The 20,203-nt window shown below is 37.1% G+C and overlaps 1 protein-coding gene across 4 annotated transcripts in view; it reads right to left on the bottom strand.

Moving 5' to 3' along the window:
- Positions 1-20,203, bottom strand: part of LOC105470416 (nectin cell adhesion molecule 3) — a 129,303-nt gene that overhangs the window by 14,845 nt on the left and 94,255 nt on the right. The window contains exon 8 of one of the 4 annotated variants that reach the window (XM_071092454.1): positions 3,426-3,587. The exons of 2 other annotated variants lie outside the window; for them this stretch is intronic. In XM_071092454.1, coding sequence (XP_070948555.1) covers positions 3,441-3,587 — 147 coding nt within the window. In that variant the 3' untranslated portion in view covers positions 3,426-3,440. Of the gene's footprint in view, positions 1-3,425; positions 3,686-20,203 lie in introns of those variants that run through there. One more of the 4 variants, XM_071092455.1, reaches the window with a different exon arrangement.

Below are 20,203 nucleotides of genomic sequence, written 5' to 3' on the forward strand. Positions count from 1 at the left end.
ATGGGATTGTGTTCTTCATCTGGCACTCAGGTTGTAGGTTCTCGATATAAAGGAATGCTACTGATTTTTGTGCACTGATTTTGCCACCTGAAATTTTGCTGAAGTTGTTTTTCAGATCTAGGAACCTTTGGGCAGAGGCTATCTAGTTTTTAGGCAAAGAAGCATATCATCTGCAAACAGATGGTTTGACTTCCTCTCTATTTGGATGCCTTTTATTTCTTTATCTTGCCTGATTATTCTGGCCAGGCCTTCCAGTACTATGTTGAATAGGAGTGGTGAGACTGAGTATCCTTGTTTTGTACCAGTTCTCAAGGGGAATGCTTCCAGCCTTTGCCTGTTCAGTATGATGTTGGCTGTGAGTTATAATTGTTATAGATGGCTTTTATTATAATATTTTGAAGGACGTTCCTTCAATGCTTAGTTTGTTGAGGGTTTTTAACATGAAGGGATGTTGATTTTCATCAAAAGTCTTTCTTGCATCCATTGGGGTGATCATATGGTTTTGTTTTTAGTTCTGTTTTATGTGATGAATCACATTTACTGAGTTCCATTATATTGAACCAACCTTGCATCCCAGGAATAAAGCCTAATAGGTTGTGGTGGATTAGTTTTTTGATTTCCTGCTGGATTTTGTTTGCTGGTATTTTGTTGAGGATTTTTGCATCTATGTTCATCAAGGATATTGCCTGCAGTTTTCTTTTTTTGTTGTCCCACGTGTGCCAGTGGGGGAGGCGAGGTCTGCCCATGTGCATGCACTGGCAAGGAAGTAGGGGAGTCACGGGGGCATGGGTGTGTCCCGGCAAAGTGGTGCAGGGAGGCTGTGGGTGGGCCGGTGCATGTCAGTGGAGGGCAGTCTGCTGGAGTTCTCCAACAGCTGGGCACAGTCTGCTGGTGAAGGAGCTATGATGCAGTCCTCCAGGAAGCACCCTGGTTGGGTATTCAAAGTTGTGCGGCAGGCATGCACAGCCAGACTGGGAGAGGCCAGAAGAGAGGGGAGCATTCAGATCAGACTAGCCCCATCCCAAGGGCAAGACTGCCCTGCTCTGTCCAGATCCGACAGTCACCCAAAGGCTAAAGTCTCCTAGAGGAGCATGGCAAGCCTTGGGAGATGGGCACCCTTGGCCATACTCCACTGTAGCTATTCTCACACCAAACCCTCTGGTTTCCACACAGGCTGGAGTGCTGCCCCGCCACCTCTTTAAGCAGCTCAAGTGTCTGTGGAGGTTGTGGGTCTCCTCCTGCTAGGATCCCAGAGGTCCAAGGCTCACTCCTCAACTGTTCAGCTCACCCCTTCACCAGGAGTCACTCGGGGTTAGGAAAAAGTTCTGGTGCTCAGCCACCCTGGCCAGAGTTCCCAACTTCCTCCTGCTTCAGCCCAGTCCCAGCGTCCTCCCTCCATCCACTCTCAATTCCTTCCCTCTGAAGATTTTCTAGAGTGTGCTAGTCTTCCCAATGTCCTTGTCTCTCAGCAGCAGATGTTCCTCCTTGCTGCATATAGTTGGCTATCTGGAATCTGGAATCTTATTTGTTATCTTAGTAAACATTTTACCTTCTCTGATCCAACAAATAAACCAGAGCCTCTCCTCTTTCATATGTATTATATTTCATCCTGTTTCCATATAGATAATACTTAAAATCCTACCAGTAGAGCTTTCAGAGTTGTTAAGGCTTATACTCAGCGGTGACAGAACTAAGATTTCAAGTTGCTATTGTCACAGGACATAAAATAACCCTAAACACTCTCTTGGCTCTGGCAGTAAAAAACCTTCAAACTACAGTTCCATTTGGAACCATTGTCCCTGATGCCGAATTTAAGTCTCTTTAATCTTCTATTTTCTTTCATAATTTCATCCCCCAAAGCTCTGTACTTCCTTCCTTAGAACCATACTTCTCTTTTACCCTAACTCACTGCAATTTGTAAACCTTAAACAATACTACTTTTAAAACTCCTACCTTCTCAAACTTTTCCCTAACCCGTTACCTCTAACTGCTATCACCAACTGATATCTACCTCTTCCAGGATTTTCTGAAACCTAGAGAGAGCAGAACTCCTTCTAGCTACCACCTTATAGTCACAACAGCTTTCCCACCAAGGACTTCGGCATCTAGGTTACTCTCTTCTCCATTCTGTTCGGGCCATCATCTTAAAGGACCTCGATGTTCACAAAAATGACTCATCTTATGCCTCCAATTCACTCTTTTTTGGCTCTTCTCCCCACTTCAGCAAATCATTCCCACACCTTCAAGAACTTCCATATCATTTCCTTGTCTTGCAACTCTCTTACTTTTCTTGTCACTGATTCTTTCCTCCTGGCATACAAGCATGTTCGAGCTTCTCCTATCTTAAAAATGAAATGAAACAATAATATCTTTTAAAACGTCAACTTCCTAAATTTTTAACGGCCCCTAACTTACCTCTGAAAACGTCACCTTGACAAGATACTTCAAACTCACCACCTTCCTGTTGAAGGACCATCCATCTTCCTTCAGTTCCTAAGGCTGTGATAAAGATACACTAAGCACCCTCTGTCACACCTCACGTGTAACTGGTCTATTTTCCACTGCTGCCTTCCCAATTCAAGCAGTTTCCCAGCTTCCCTGTCACATCCTTGGGTAATTTCCCACTGCCACTCACTGCATACTAGACATAATTAAATATTTTAATGTGCATTCACTGTTTTTTATGGAGTACCGAGTATATGAAGAATGCATAATGAATATGTTACTTAATTACTTTGATTCTGCCTGAATTCTTGTGTCGTGCCTTAGAAAAAAGGAACAAATTACTATATACTGCTCTCCTATGCCTGTCAAGAAACTCTGAATCCAAGTAATAATACAATATTTTATAATTACCCTTTCCTGTTTAGTTCACTTCTATTTGTGCTTCTGTTAGTCTCCCAATTCTACTGTCGACCAGGGAATTGTGTCTCTTTTTTTTACCCACCCACCAGAACTTTAGATTAATACCTAGGATTCTTGTTGAAATTATTTTTCATTCAACCCTAAACAAAGAGATTTCTGGAATTACTGGATCATGGAAAACCCAGTGATTTTCTCTGCTGAGTCTTTCTTCCATGACCTTCCTACTTCTTCCTTAGGTTTATTTTCTACAATGTGCTCTGTATCTATCTGATGGCATTTTCCCTCTCTTCTGCTTATAACTCCACAAGGCATTGTGAAAGTTTCATTTGATTGATATATCTTGTCCTAATGCTTCTTCCTCATACTGACAAGTGATACATTTTTACTTCTGCTTCCAGTCATGATGGAGAACTAATACCAGACTAATCTTCCTGTCATAAACTAATAGAAAATTGGACAAAATACACAAAACAACAGTTTTCCCAGACACTGGACAACTGAGTTGTATAGGACTGGGATCCCAGATAATGGAAAAATACATACACACAAAATATCCACACACACACGCACATGTGTTATCTTTTGATAACTTTTTTTTTTTTTTTTTTTTTGGTGGCATAAGAAGAGAAAAAATCAAGAAAAGTACAGGATCTTGCTGAACTGCGGAGACGGAGTTTGGCATTCAGGAAAGTTGAAGTGACTGAAATCTGTGGAACAGGGTCCTGAAGAAGAGAAAGACACACACAGAAAAAGTTCCAGAAATCTGCATGAGAGTTCCCTGGCAGGATACTAGGCTGGGCATCCACAGAGCAAAGAATAACTGTTGGAGAAAAAAAATTTGCTAGGGATCTGTTATCTTAACAATTACAGAACTTAATTAGAGTTGAGTGACACTTATGATCCAACCAGCTGAAGTAGAACATCCTCACTGAACTTGTGAGACATCCAGCAGAGACCCAGGTTCACCCCTTAGAATGCTAAAGCAGCTCTAGAAGATAGGTTATTCTAGAACCATCCTAACAAAACTTAAAAACAAGCTTCCAGAAGATCAGGTTGATCTTGAAGTAAATTAACTGATTTCCAGAAATAACTGAATTCTTATTAAGAAATAAGAGCAAAATTCAAACAAATGAAAACACAACATTCATAGTGTCCAGCATCCAATTGAAATGTACTGACCATGATAAAACAAAAAAGTGAGAAAAAATAAGTATATAGAAACTAAACCAGAAATAACATGTCTTAGTCTGTTTTGTGTTGCTATAACAGAATGCCACAGACTGGGTAATTTATAAACAATAGAAGTTTATTTGGCTCATGAAGGCTGGGAAGTTCAATATCAAGGTGCTAGCATCTGGCAAAGGCCTTCATGTTACATCAATCTACAGTGGAAAGCAGAAGGCCAAGCAAGCACACAATGCAGAGAGAAAAGTGGGGCTGCAGTCTCGAGATAACTAACCCACTTCAAAGATAATGGTATTAATCTATTAATGAAGGTAGAAGGTGATTAGATCAACAGTATTACAATGGCAATTAAATTTCAACATGAGTTTTCAAAGCATAACATGACATATGATGGAATTAGCAGACAAAAACTTTAAAATGGCTATTATAAATATGTTTAAGGCTATAAAGGAAAACATGAACAAAACATGAGAGTTGATAACTATAAAAAATAACCAAAAAGAACTTTAGAGCTGGAAAAAAATACAATGTTTGAAATGGAAAAAGTCACTGGATCGCCTTAGTTGCAGAGTAGACACTGCAGAAGAAAAAAATCACTGTACTTCAGGCAGAAACTATCAACAGAAAAGAACAGAGGGCAAAAAAGGCTGAAAATATTGAATACAGCCTTAGTAATCTGTGAGATAATATAAAAAAATCTACCATTTGTGGAATCACAGAAGGAAGGGAAAACTACAATATTCAAAGAACTACCAAAATTTTTCAAATTTTATGAAATATATAAACCTACAGTTCTATGAAGCTCAATGAACCCCAAAAATGGTAAACATAAAGAAAGCCACTCTAACACCTTTCAAAATCTAATTGCTAAAAACTAACAATAAAGAGAAAATCAAAGATGTAGCTAGAGGGAAAAACAAGACATAGTCCAATTAGAGAAATAAAGCATTATCACTGGCTTCTCACTAGGAAAAAGAAAGAGTACAGAAGACAATAAAACTATGATTTTAAAGTGCTAAATGAAAAAAAATTAAAAAACTAGAATTCTATATCCCACAAAATATTCAAAAATAGGCTGGGCATTGTGGCTCATGTCTGTAATCCTAGCACTTTGGGAGGCTGAGGTGGGCAGATCACCTCAGATCAGGAGTTTGAGACTAGCCTGGCCAACATGGTAAAACTCCGTCTCCAATAAAAATACAAAAAAATTAGCCAGGTGTGGTGGCAGGCGCCTGTAATCCCAGCTACTTGAGAGGCTAAGGTCAGAGAATCACTTGAACCTGGGAGGCAGAGGTTGCAGTGAACTGAGACCACACCATTGCACTCCAGCCTGGGAAACAAGAATGAAACTTCGTTTCCAAAAAAAAAAAAAAAATTGTGAAATAAAGAAAAAATTGTTTTATCAGTAGATCTGTACCATAAGAAATGTTATGGAAAAGTTATTCAGGTTGAAGAAAATGGACTTCGAACATAACTTTATCAGTTTGTAGTTTTAAAAAAAAAAGACACATTATGGTTTAAAACAAAAATAGTAATAATGTATTGTCAGGTTTATAACACAGGGAGAAATAAAATGCATAAGATGATAAGTAAAGAAGGAAAGAAATTGAAATGTATATTAAAATTCATCTAATATATATGAAGTAGTATTATGTAATATTAAGGTAGAGATAAGTTAACAATGTGTATGCTAAACTCTAGATAAATCATGATAACAGTAAAAACAAAGTGGTACAGCTAATAATTCAATAGACTAAATAAGGCTTTAAATTAAAAAATACTAAAAATACTAAATCCCTCAGCTAATTTAAAAGAACGCAGAAAAAGGCCAGGCGCAGTGGCTCATGCCTGTAATCCCAGCACTTTGGGAGGCCGAGGCAGGTGGATCACAAAGTCAGGAGATCGAGACCATCCTGGCTAACACGGTGAAACTCCATCTCTACTAAAAATACAAGAAATTAGCTGGGTGTGCTGGCGGGTGCCTGTAGTCCCAGCTACACGGGAGGCTGAGGCAGGAGAATGGCGTGAACCTGGGGGGCGGAGCTTGCAGTGAGCCCAGATCGTGCCACTGCAGTCCAGCCTGGGAGACAGAGTGAGACTCTGTCTCCAAAAAAAAAGAAGGAAAAGTGAAAAAAAGGACAAAGATCCAATGGGACAAGCAGAAGACAAATAATAAGATGATGGACTTAAGTCCAACCACAGCAATAAATAAGTAATAATGGCAATAAACATAAACATAGTAATTTAAGGTAAGGATTTTCAGATTGGTAACAAGGCTATTTACCCAACTACATGTGACCAATATGAAAATTATTGTAAATATGTAAGACATAGACTGGTTAAAAGCAAAGGGATAGAAAAACACACACTATACACAAATCATAAAAAAAAAAGTTTGACAACCAGAGTAGCTATAGTAATATCAAAGTAAAGTAACTTGAGAACAAAGAAAATGACCAGAAATAAAAAAGGATCTTTCATAAATGATAAAAGGATCAGTTCATCAAGAAGACATAACAATCCTAAATGTGTACATATCCAATAAGAGAACTACAAAAATATATGAATAACCGACAGAACTGAAAGGAGAAATGGATATATTCACAAATGTAGTAGAAAATAACATTCCCATCTTAGTTACTATAGAAATGAAAAAGGAAAATCAGTACATATTTATAAGACCTGAACAACACTATCAACCAACTTAAGTGACATAGACTACCACATCCAACAACAGGATAATATACATTATTTTCAGTACACATAGAACATTCACTAAGACAGACCATACACTGGGTTTTAAAAGAAGTCTCAATATACTTAAAAGGTTGAAGTCAAACAGATATATTTTCTAACCATAAAAGAATTAATGAAAAATCAATAATTTAAACATTTGAAAATTACAAAATGTTTGTAAAATAAATATACTTCATTGAGCCAAGAAATAAAAGAGAAAATAGAAAATATTTTCCTGAATAATAGTATCTTAAAAAACTCAAGTTTGCATAATTTCAAACAAAGAAGTGCTCAAAGGAAACTTTATATTTTAAATGCTTGTATTAGAAAAGAAGAAAGGTCTCAAATTAATGATATAAACTTAAGAAACTGAAAAAAGAAGAACAAATTAAATCCAAAGGAAATAGAAAAAAAGTGAAAAATCAATAAACAAGCAAAACAAACACACAAATGTTGGAAAGAATAAAACCAAAAGCTGTGTCTTTGAAAATATTAATAAAATGGGAAAACCCCAGCAAGAAAAACAGAGAAAACACAAATCAATATCAAAACGAAAAAGGTGACATTACTGCTGATCCCATATAAATTAAAAGGATAAAAAAGTGTATTATGAAAAATTTGATGCTAATTAATTTCGACAACCTAGATGAAACAAATATACTGAAAGGCACAATTAAAATCCTTAAACAAAGAAACTCCAGGCCCAGATGATTTCACTAGTAAATTTTACCAAACATCTTAAAGAAGGAATAACACTGCTCTTAAAAATTATTTCAGCAAATGGAGAAAAAGAGAATACTCTGGAACTCCTTTTATGAAATTAACATCACCTGGATACTAAAACCACACAAATATATTACAAAAAAAGGAAAAAAGTTTTTTTTTTCTTCACAACATCCCAAAACTTTAAACCAAAATGGTCCTCAACAGGTGAATGAATATAAAAAATTATGGTATACTCTTAAAATGGAACACTTCTCAGCAAAAAAGAAAGTTTATTCATGCAATAAGATGGGTGAATCTTAAAAACATTATACTGAGCTAAAGAAACTAGATGCAAAAGAACACACTGGGATTCCATTCATGTGAGGTTCTTTAAAAATGGCATAACTAATATATTGAGATAGAAATCCCATCGGTGGTTGCCAGAGATAGGAGGTGTGTGGGATGACGGTGGTGGTAGTGATGATAATGATGATGGTGGAGGGTATACATGAGAAATTTTTCAGGTGATGGAAAAGTTCTTGCTTGGACAATGGTTACACCCATGTATACATTTGCCAAAGCTTATCAAAATGTACACTTAAAATATGGCATGGTATTATGTAAACTCCAACTCAAAGTTTTTTTTAAAAAAACTCTTAACTTGGCCGGGCGCGGTGGCTCAAGCCTGTAATCCCAGCACTTTGGGAGGCCGAGACGGGCGGATCACGAGGTCAGGAGATCGAGACCATCCTGGCTAACATGGTGAAACCCCGTCTCTACTAAAAAAATACAAAAAACTAGCCGGGCGAGGTGGCGGGCGCCTGTAGTCCCAGCTACTCGGGAGGCTGAGGCAGGAGAATGGCATAAACCCGGGAGGCGGAGCTTGCAGTGAGCTGAGATCCGGCCACTGCACTCCAGCCTGGGCAACAGAGCAAGACTCCGTCTCAAAAAAAACAAAAACAAACAAACAAAAAAACCAAAAAAACCCTCTAACTTGTCATTTTATTATAATTACTTCGTTTTAGAGAAACACGGGTAGGGAGATTTAGTAAACTGAGAAGTCATTGACATAGTCTGGAATCTGCTATGATAAAAGTACATATTAAATTCTTAATAAATACTTTATAACAGACTGTCCCTGATGTAGAAGTTTTTCTGTTAAAAAGTATCCAATTGCTTATTTGGATGACTGAGTTTCTAGAGAGATGATTTCTCCACACTAAAGGAGCAGCACATAAACAACTGGTCACCATATATGATTCACAAAATACGGATTCTTCAAGGCATATAGGATATTACACTCGTATCTATGAAGTACCTCTCTAAAAGAATTAATATAATATTATTAAAACTGTGAACCAAAGGTTGATTTCCCTTTTACTTTTTAAAATAGTTATGAGAGAGGTCGACCATGTTTCAGGATCAGCAACTATAAAGATTGTATCCTAATCAGGCAAAATTTACAACAACATTAATTAGGCAGTTGTTTAATGAGATACATAATTGTTACTGTTCTCCAAGATAATTACACACATGGGTATGCTAGTCACATGAATGTCTTAATAATTTAGCAGACCCTTAGTATTCACAGATTCAACATTGCTGGTTAATGTTAAAGCTGACTCATTCATGAGTAAGCTTAAAAGGTTTATGATAGGTAGTAATTTGTAATTTTGTTGAGACATAAATTAGAATCAAGACCTGGAAGGCTTTCAATATGAGGCTAATCATTTAGCTATATCCACCTCTCAAGGTGTTTTTTATTCTCAAATCTTATATATGAGTTTTATAAAAGATAGGGGTATTTAGTAATGTAGGTTTCTCAAAATTCTATGAAGTATTCTCTGTGAATGTCAACGGGGTTGCTGTAGTATTATTAATCAACTTTTTTCTTTTACATTTGAAATTCTGTCTTTGTTATTTTTTAAGTTGATTCTTTGTTCTCTAGTATCTACAATCAGTTGTGATCAATGCAGACTGCCACCACATATTATATGAGTTAAATGTGTAAAGTCTGCCCGGATCTTACTCCCCAAGACTTGAGATTTATTTGCTTATACTTCCTCTATCCCAATGTCTTCTGTCCATGTATTCCATCCCATAAATCCTCTACTGTTAACCCTCTAAGAGAATGACAGATTTCTCCCAAACCACACATGCTGCTATCAAAGCAGGTGCTCAGAAAACACTTATTGAAAAACTATCAACACACAGAAACTGACTCCCACTTTTAGTCAGAGGTCCCCACAGATATCTTGGGTGCTAGATTATGTAGAGAAACCTGCCTGTGCCAGCTGGACTAGAAATCTTGAGGTCTGAATTACCACTTGCAAAGAACAGGGCAGACATAGGTCTGAGATGGTTCATGGGAAGGGAGTGAATGCTGTGAAAAGAGGTTCTAGATCCTTGGGACTTAGACTGAAGGAGAGGTTCTAGCATTAAAGAAAGAAGGCAAGGGAACATGGAAGTTGGCTCAATAATGGCAACATGATTAAAATAGACAAAATTAGGCTCAGCTTAGGAAAAACTACAATTACAACTTATAAGGACTGACAAAAGATTCTTCCCCTACTACCTGCCTTATCCATTAGCTAATACTCCTCTTTAATTTTTTACTATACAATCTCAGGCTAAAAGCTTCAATTGAAAATGTCTCAGAGATTTAACATATCAATATAATTACATTTTCCTGAAAGTATAATATAAACAAGTTTTATTACAGCCAAGACTTATAGCAAGATAAGTACTGTTTAAGATGCTTTGGTTATACTCATAGTCTTACACTATGCCCTTGAGGCAATATCATTGTCCCCATATCACAGATGGAGCAACTGAGGCTTAGAATGATTGAGCAATGGTTCCAAGTACGTACAGCTAAGATTCAAATTCATCTTTATGTAACTCCAAAGTCTGTGCCTTAAACCATCACATAAAACTTCTCATCTTGAGTACATCCAGTCTCTTAATCTGTTTGCAGAAGGGGGCTAAAAAGCGGGAAGACAATGAACATTTGAGAGGGCAGATGGCAGATAAGTGAGGGGAAAGACTAGTGATGCTCAAGACTGGTGAGCTTTGCCACATGCTCTGGTTTATCTTCATCTGTACGAGTCTAAGTTACTTCACCTCCTGCTTGAGCTCCAGCCTCAATCAGAGGAAAACAAAGGCAAGGCTTTTCTCAAGCAGTAATGAGACTCTGAGAGTTTCCCATTCTGCCCCAGCCCAGGGCTGAACACACAGTGGTCATTTGTTGTAGGATAATGCCTTAAAAATTTATTAGGAGGGTATTTCCCCTCTCTTTTTGAGTGTTTGTTTATATTCACAGTGATATAGTGCAGTACCTCAAAATGCAATGTCTTATCCCCTAATTTATAATATTACAATGAGTCAGTTAAAGAAGAAATGACTATAGAAAGTCCTCATGGCAAAGTTTTCAAATATAGGCTACTATCATGAGGTTTATTTGCAAGATAGAAGAATATTGGATATTTTATCCCACAAGGTAGCACTGAATTTTTCTCAAGTCACCAGAGTTATAGCAGCTTTTTTGCTGAAAATGCTGTCTTCACCAAAAGACAGGCAGTGTTTCTTGTTATCACTGGTAAATACATTTCATTACTTCTACTGAGTATACATTCTAGGTTTTAATTTTTCAAAGCGAAATTTGATATGACACATTTTAATGAAATTTCTTATCTTGGTTTATGGTCTTGTTTAATTCTCATATTAAAATACACAAGAAAATGATACTTTACCTAAATTGTAATATATATGCAAAGCAAAGTATCTAATTAAAGCAGATAGATGGTAAAGGTGATGAATTATTTGCAGGCAAATGATACCCAAATATAATTCCAAGATGTTCTTAATTGTAAATCCTAACCATTTATGGGGTACAAATGCAGTTTTCCATAACTAATAAATGCCTACACATTTTAACACCAGAAAACCAGGCTGTCATTTTCACAAGGGGCATTTCTGCTCTTCAATGAGATGCTCTAATGCAGTACCTAATTACCCACTCATACCATTTTATCTCCAAATTTTCCCATAAGGTAAACCTCAGTTTAATCTACACACCCAAACACCCTCAAAGATGGTAGCTGCCTTTTCTGTATCAAGCACACTATTGCCACAAAGCCAACAAGTACAGAAATATTACCTATCATCTTACTACTACATAGTATCTTAAAAAACACATATCTTAAAAGATGTGTTCTCAGAGAAGCTATGCCAAAAATCATTCCATTACTGCCTAGATGTTGTAATGATCAAAATTTTACATGCCAAAATAACAACCAAAATTGAATTCCTCTCTAGAGATCATTAATATGGGCCTTCCCAAATCTCATATTTAATCTAGTATCTAAGTTCCTTCTTGCTTTCATGTCTTCCTTATCTACATGTATAATAAATATCAATTAGAGAAAAATTAGATATATATTTTAAAATAATGAATAAAAAAGGGTATAGATAAATGTGGGCTTCCTTAAAAATGCCACCTTATTTCATATATTAACTAAGTTCTTTTTAAAAACTTAATTTTTATGTCTTTTTGAAATAAGTAATTTCAAAGCTGACTGCTGACCCTTCACTCACAGAACTGGAAAAAGACACTCTGTTAAGATTTTTCATGTAGTTAATAATTTATGCCATTCTTTGCAAAAATGAAAGTAAAAATCAAAACAGAAAAGGCCTCCCAAAATCTTCAATACTGAATGTATTTTAGATCCTAAAACAATAGGCTATATACTAAGTGAAGAATGCCAGTTCCCTTATATTCCTTCTTATCGAAAGATAAGACAATACAGAAATAACTGCCCTTACCAACAATCTATTTTTCCTATTGAGGGTGTAAAAGAAATGTAGAAAATGAAATACAAAAGGGTCTCTATCCATTTACCTAATGGTTACTTTCTATAAGCCTTCTAAGTTATCTCTTGAACATATTTAGTTAATACATGTATTTTTCTTGGGATCTTAATTAATTGAATATTTTTCAACATATTCCCAGAAGAAAAAAAAAGAAAATAAAGGTAACATATATAGTTTGTCCTTCCGAAGGAAAATAACCTAATAATGGTTAAGAAGGTAAAATACAAAGATTAACTGTCTGCTATGGAAAGTTAATATTAACTTTCAGGAACACCAATTTTATAAATATAAAACCCAAAGAATGCAGTTTTATTTGAATTAGAGAAGTAACTGTAGTCTCAATTTGGCATTTCCCCCCAACAGAAACACTAAAGTTTTAAGTGACCTGCACAGAGGCAGCTTGAGCTAGAATCCAGCTTATGACTTCAGGAGAGCCAGGTGCATCAGTGATTAGGATGAAGGCTCACAGCACCAGTGACTTTAAAAGGAAAGTGAAGCAGATGATACAAAAGCTGGAGAATCCTTCCAGTGAAGGTAGGTTGCATGACTAATAAAATGAGTCAAAGATTTTTCTTATGTCTTCAATTCACCCTACAGCATCACTATTTCATTTTCACATAGTGATACTGACTTAGATGCTACTCCATGAGGCAAGAACAGTGAAAACTATTTTCTCTTCATGTACACATAATTCATATGGCCAAATAGAGTTTGGGTATTTTCTATTGGCCCTCAAAACATGCTAATAACTACAAATAACAGGCCATCTACTTAGTGTGGAATTGGTAAATGTCATTGCAAGATGACATTCCTTGACCTGATAGTGAAAGGAGTCACTCTGTTAAGATAGGAGCATTTTCATTGTAACAAATAACTAAATGTAGACTTTTGGAAAAATAGTAGAGGAAATAAATTTTTTAAAAATACCAATGCAAAAAATACTTAACAGTTAAATACTTATCATTTTACCTACTCCCTGAACAAATTGGAATGGCCCCACCCTCTGGGTGACGCTGGCTGGAATTGGTAATACCTAGGGATACCTCCTTGGGAGCCATCAGAGGGTTTTACTGAAGCAGAAGCAGCTCTTCCCTCAGTCCCAGGAAGTTAGTTAAAAGACAACGAGAAATGTCATCATGTTTCCAGTATCTAGTTTGAAATCTGATGAGAATTGTTCTGTGTCTATGAGAACTGAGCTCTACAGAGGTGAATGGACTGAAAATTAATAATCTGATCTTCTGAAATAATCTCATCATAAGTAGGATCTACTTGTAAAAGAATGTATAGGCCCCTGTCCTCCAGGAATTTATAATCTTGTTTCATGTGGCTTGTCATTCAAATGGTTAAACAACAAAGTGAGGCAATTTGAACACAAGTGGGAAGCCTTTCTATGCTTTTACTTGTCTTTATGTCCCATGGTACTGATACAAACAGAAGAAACTGGGTAGAAGAGGGTGGTTGCTTGGCAAAGGTCCCACTCTCAAGCCTGGAGACCAGCGGCCCTAAATGAGGACAGGCATTCCTGTTTTCATGCCCCAAAAGTTGCATTTTGGCCCACCATGCCCACTATTGTACCCATATAAACCTGAACCCCAGGCTCCAGAAGCAGACCAGCAGTCAAGGAGAGGAAGGGACAAGCAGTCGGATGGTGGAACAATGTGGCAGAGAAATAGAGAAGAGGAGCAACACCTGAACACTGAGAGGAGTTTGGCTGGGGATGGTGGAAGAGGAGTTTGGCCACTGGATGGCCAGGCTCCAGGGGAAGATCATCTTCCCACTCCATCCCTGCTGCCAGCTCCCCATCCATCCCACTGATAGCCACCTCCACCACTCAATGAAATCCTGCATTCATCCTTCAAGTCCACACTGATCCACTGAGTCCGTGTGTGACCCAATTCTACCAGGACACTGGACAAGAGTTCAGGATACAGAAAGTTGTCACACTGGCCTTCTGCCCTTGCAGAAAGGCAGAGGGTCCAGTGAGCTGGTTAACACTCAAGCCGTCTGCAGACAGCAGGGCTAAAAGGACACACTGTAACACATGCCCACTTGGGCTCTTGCACCTGTCCGTCTGCATGCTCACCCCACACCCGCTCCCCGCAAACCTCAGTGATTTGAGCAGCAGTGGTGATGGAACAGGCAAGCCACAACCCTGCTGTATGTCCTTGAAAGGGGATCAAAGAACCCCCTGTTTCAGTACCCAGCACACTGTAGACATGTAACTACCTGTTGACCTAATATGATTAAATGGCTAAATCACTACAAGTCTACAGTCTCTCTTCTGAAACTCTTAGGACCAGATGTGTTTTGGAATTCAGAGTTTTTCTGATTTTACAAAAGTTACAGGTATATAGTCCATGCATTTATAAAGCACCTCCAGGAGGATATAGTACAGAACCCTATGATCAAGCACATAAATATATCTGCAGTGGGAAACTGAATGTTCATATTAAGTGAGAAAAATGATTATAAATAACACTGTGAGAATCAGTAGTTCAGCTCAGATTTGAGTGCAAAATGGGTTAGGAAAAACTTGATTTGCTTAGAGATTTTTGAAATTGTAGATCACACACTGAAGACTTATAATACAGACTACAGAAATGACAGGGGTTCAGAGGCTACCACAATCAACATAAGCTATGAAGAGGTAAAGGTTAACCAGTATTAGTGAGGACTCACACTTTATTGGTTGGATGGGAGAACTCACTTGAACATACTGGGAGTACTGGGTTAGGTATGGTGGAGTCACATCACATAGGGCTAGACTCAGAGTCCCAAGCCTCCAGAGCCACCCAGCTCCTAGGTGAAAGCAACACAGTGAGAGCAGGACTTGAGAAACATTAATCTGGATGATGACGACGATGATAATGATGATGATGATAGCTAGGTTCTCAGAGCCCAGGAGAATCCAGGATTTTACTATTAACAATAGGGAGTCAAGAAGGGGAAACAAAACCATGCAAAAAATACCAATGGACTGTAATCAAGTATGCAGAAGCTGCAGGTGTACAAAAAAAAAAAAAAAGGAGACGATATAAGAAAAAATGTAGGCTGTAAACTTTACTAAAGGCTTGTGAGACAAAAGGATATTATTTGTCTATGAAAGGATAGCAGTGTGGATAATAAAAGAGATTATTACTGTACACTGAGTCTAAGAGTGAGGAGGATCATATTCTACCCAGGAAATCACAACACAGATTTTTCAAAACAACAATAGAAGGAGAAAGGAATACAAGCTCAACTGAAGAAAGGAATGTAGTACAGGGGCTGACTACAGGGAGAAGCCATTGTTCTTCAAGAGAGGACAAAGACTGTAAATTCCCTGGGTGGTGACTGGGCAGCTCATATTACAAACCAAATGTGAGGTTCAGGGAGGTGGAGCAGAAGGTGTAAGACTGCCATGAACTGAAACAGATGCGTAAGAGTTTATAAGCCCTGTAGAGGATCTTGACTGAAAAAATCATGTATGATTACAGGTAAAAGATCCAGAAGAGATGAAAGCTGTTCATGTTTTGATAATAAGTTGTAAGAAAATGGGAAGGGCTAAATGTTATCACCTGCAGGAAAAGACCACTGGTCTTGTAAAGCTGTGGAGCAGATGCAGGTTCAGAAATAGATTTTCCTTGTTCACAGAGATGAAGCATCTTGTATTAAAGGGGAGTGGCATGCTCTTGGAATAGGAGTCAAGTTTTCCTAACAGACCCAGAAAGCATAACACATCAAAGAGAATATGCACCATCTATGCATTAAAAGAAAAAGGCACAATTGTTTACTTTTCATGTAGCCCTGTTTCTAAAAGAATATGGCATTTGTATGAAAGTTGCTTGGAGGAAAAAATGGAAAGATCATACTGGATATAAGTGACTTCAAAAGCTGTAAAAAATCTATCACATTTCTTTCACAGCAGCTTGGAATGATTTGCTGCAATCTCATGTTTAGTTCAAAAGACCTGAGGAAACTGGATAATATACAGTAAAACACAAAAGGTTCTCAGAACAACGTGTGCAGGATTTCACAAATAAGTCTAGGTGCTATAAAATGTTTATAGAAAAATGGGGCCTCCAACCAATGTGCATGGTAAATGGCAGATCAAGGAAACAGGTCAATACGAAAAATATCCACCTGATAACAATTTGTGGGTGGAGAATTCTATAATGAGTATTATGTCACCATTAAGCATGAAAGTTTAATTTGTTAGCACGTTCAATAATTCAACTTTAGGACCCACTTTCTTTTTTTTCCCTTCTATTAATAATATCATTTTTGAACACAATACCATCTTACATTTAGTAAGGTTTGAAGAAATGTAAGCTTTTAAAAAATGAGCACATAAAGAAGCTGAGGTAATCCAAAGTTCTGTAAAACAAAATCCAAGATAACTCTGGACACTTTAAATGTGTCAAAGTAGATGGAAATGGTATTATTTTTATTTCTATCCTTCCTCATCCAAGATCTAAGCATGTTTATGTCACCTCATATGTATCTTAACATAGTATCATTAAGCCTTCTGCATCGAAGTGACAAGTGCCCAGAATAATACATGATGTGTGGGTATGCTTGTGTGCACATGCATGAGTGTATGTGGAGCTGGAAGTAGGGGAGTGACGGTGATGAGAGGCACTAAAATGAGGAAGTTAGAAGGAAGAAAGAGGATCATGAAAGGAAGCAGCTGCTACAAACACAAGGGAAAACGATAAGCACTAAGATTACAGGGCTTAAAAAATCTACTTGTAGAACTCACGGAGAAAAGTCTTAAAATATGGCAAGTGTCCATAAGAAAAAAGAGTTGTGACAGTACTAAGTACCCAATTTCTTTATTTTAACATATCATTTTAGTTGAATCTGCATATCGTTCAAAACAAGAAGATGCAGAATATTTAGGTAACTCTTGTTGGCAAAAATGCCTCAATGTTTCCTTATTTTATAAAATGTTGAAAATAATCTACTTCAAGTACTTGGCCACAAATCTGTGTAACAGACGTTTAGCAGGGCAAGTTGGAAAAAGAAGTGAATTGTTCTAAGAAAATATGTGCACTTTACACTGTAAGTTAACTTTTTTCTTAAGCTTACCAGGAGATGACATGTGTATCCTTCAACTGCTTTCCAGAGTTTTTTTTTTTTTTTTTTTTTTTTTTCTTACGAGGTCCCACCCACATGTGCAGTAGGGTCATATAATATCTCTATAAGTAGGTTTCAAATGTCAATATGCACTGGTATATGGAGCTCTGTCCTACAGAGATGTAAATGCACCTGATGTGTTGGGAAAAGGATGGTATATTAAATTGCGGAAGGTGAGCATCTTCTGGGTACAATCCCAGAGGCTGTGGAATAACCTAACTACTAAAGTCTAAGGTTATCCTCAACAACTGATGAATGAGAAGTAGCACACTTGTTCAACCCCTTTCATTGATAAACCTAAAGTGTTAGTGCAAGTAGTCCCTCAGGACTATGGAGAAACAAACGCCCTCCTTTTACACGAGGAAACAGAATTAAGGTGAAAGGATTTCCCCCAAGGGTTCACTCATGATGTAGCTGGGACACAAATCCAAATCCATGCTCCTTGACTGGTGGGCCAGTGATCTTTTCAGTACTTGAAACCCATTGTAGGCTCTTGAGCTAGACTGCATGGGTTCTAATTCTACCTCAGATAGATGGTGGCACTAATGAAGTGATTAACCTTCTGAGCTTCAGTATGCTCATCTTAAATGTGAGGATAATAATGGCATGTGCTTCACAATATTATGAGAATTTCATGAGGTAATGTGTATAAAGAACTTAGAACAATGCCATACATTTAGAAAATGCTAAATATCAGCTTTAATTAGTATTAACATATGTTCTCTTGGTTGGTAGGCAGCAAGGAATAGAAGAACCCAAACTTAGAAGCTGTATATTAAAGAAGGTCTTGGTAAAATTACTTAATCCGTGACAAAGATTCCTTGCTTGGCCAAGCTTGAGTGAGTCTTCTGAACCTTCTCCAAGGCCCATCTGTCCACTTCCTCATAAACTCTGTGTTTTAGCAATCCCTGCTAAGTTAGTTTAGCAAGAATTTCCCACCCTCAATATATGATCATCCCAGATAGCTCATCAGGTGCTTCATCCTCCACTATCTCCCAGGTAATATCTGATCACACTGCCCTGTCTTCAACAGGAATCCTGTTAGGTTGGTTTAGCCAGATATTCCCCTTACCTCCGATGTTTCCTCTTAGTAATTTTTCATCCACTGACCCCCCACTCTGCTCCTTGGTTATAAATGCCCACTTGTATATGCTGTATTCAGAATTAAGCCCAATCTTTCTCCCCTATCGCAAGACTCCCTATATCTATTTCTATGGTCCTGAATAAAGTCTGCCTTACTATGCTTTAATAAAGTATCACTGAATTTTTTTTTTCCTTAATACCCCTTAAAGCCTCAGTTTCCTCACTGATAGAAGGGAGAAAACAGTAATTCCCACCTGAGGGGTTGACTGTAAGAATTAAATGAGACCGTTCATGTAAAGTGCTTGTAACAATGCCTACCATATAAGCAGCGCTCAATAATAGCTATTATTCACAATAGAGTAATTCAATAAAAGCTTTAACGTTTTATCACCAACCTAATTCCATCCTACCCTCACTTACTGTCTCCCTCTACCTTTCACTTTTCTTCTTCATGCCTAATAAAGAAGAACAGAGTTGGAGATTTATGCTTCAACTTAAATATGGCAAGGAAGAATAAAAGTTTAAAGAGCATTTCACTTAATATATAAACAGCCAAATTTATCCAATACATCAGTGGATAAGAGCTCACACTTTGGATAGAGACAAAGGGGGGCACACAAGAACACTTTCAACTGGACAGTATATCACTTAGTAGCATAGCAATGGTTTTGTTAAATGCCAAGCTAGCTAATAACTAAAGAACATACTTTCCTCTCATATGCTATCAGTGGCAGTGTACGTTGGTACAAAGTATAAATTCATTAGCAATAACCATCAAAATTAAAATCCATGTATCCATGAGTTTTCACTTCTAAGGGATTCATCTGATTGGTATGCTTCCATATGCATTAATATTTATATTTGCAATTTCATTACTGCAGCTGAATATAACACGGTTGCCCTAATTCTTAGTTTGAGATTTTAGGCATCTTTCCAGGAGTTAGGAGATAAATAGAATGTACTTGTCGTTGAGTGTTTTAATGGAGAAAGGACATCTTCACATTAGACCGTGGAAATGAATGGAATAATCATCAACAACTTTAAAATGTGCTCTAGTAACTGTGCTTATAATCTATTAATTTTCTATGACAGTGCATTTTACTTATCCTTGAGCATAATTTAACAGGCAAAAATATTTATTGACAATATCCCAATACATTGTATTATGCTTGATGTCAAATTTTGATTTAAGACATCAAGCATCTTGAATATCCAACTGTATTCTCTTTAAAAAAATATTGTGGGGGATAGCATTAGGAGATATACCTAATGTAAATGACGAGTTAATGGGTGCAGCACACCAACATGGCACATGTATACATATGTAACAAACCTGCACGTTGTGCACATGTACTCTAGAACATAAAGTATAATAATAAAAAAAATGTGAATAGTCTTGATATACTAGTATAAACTACATTTGTCCTAGGATTTCCTTTCTTTTTGAATAAAGAAAAGTATATTTGTTTTCTTTTCCCTAATCATTATTCTAGTAATCCAAAAACTTACAGAGCCCCAGTACAAGGTAATATAGGGAGGACTACAGAATTAAGAGCTAAATGATATAGATATTACTCTAATAACTGCAGATCCAACCATCTATTCATCAAGGTACTGAATGCCTAATGTGTGCCAGACA

Source organism: Macaca nemestrina, chromosome 2, assembly GCF_043159975.1.
Source record: "Macaca nemestrina isolate mMacNem1 chromosome 2, mMacNem.hap1, whole genome shotgun sequence".
NCBI classification, from domain to species: Eukaryota; Metazoa; Chordata; class Mammalia; order Primates; family Cercopithecidae; genus Macaca; species Macaca nemestrina.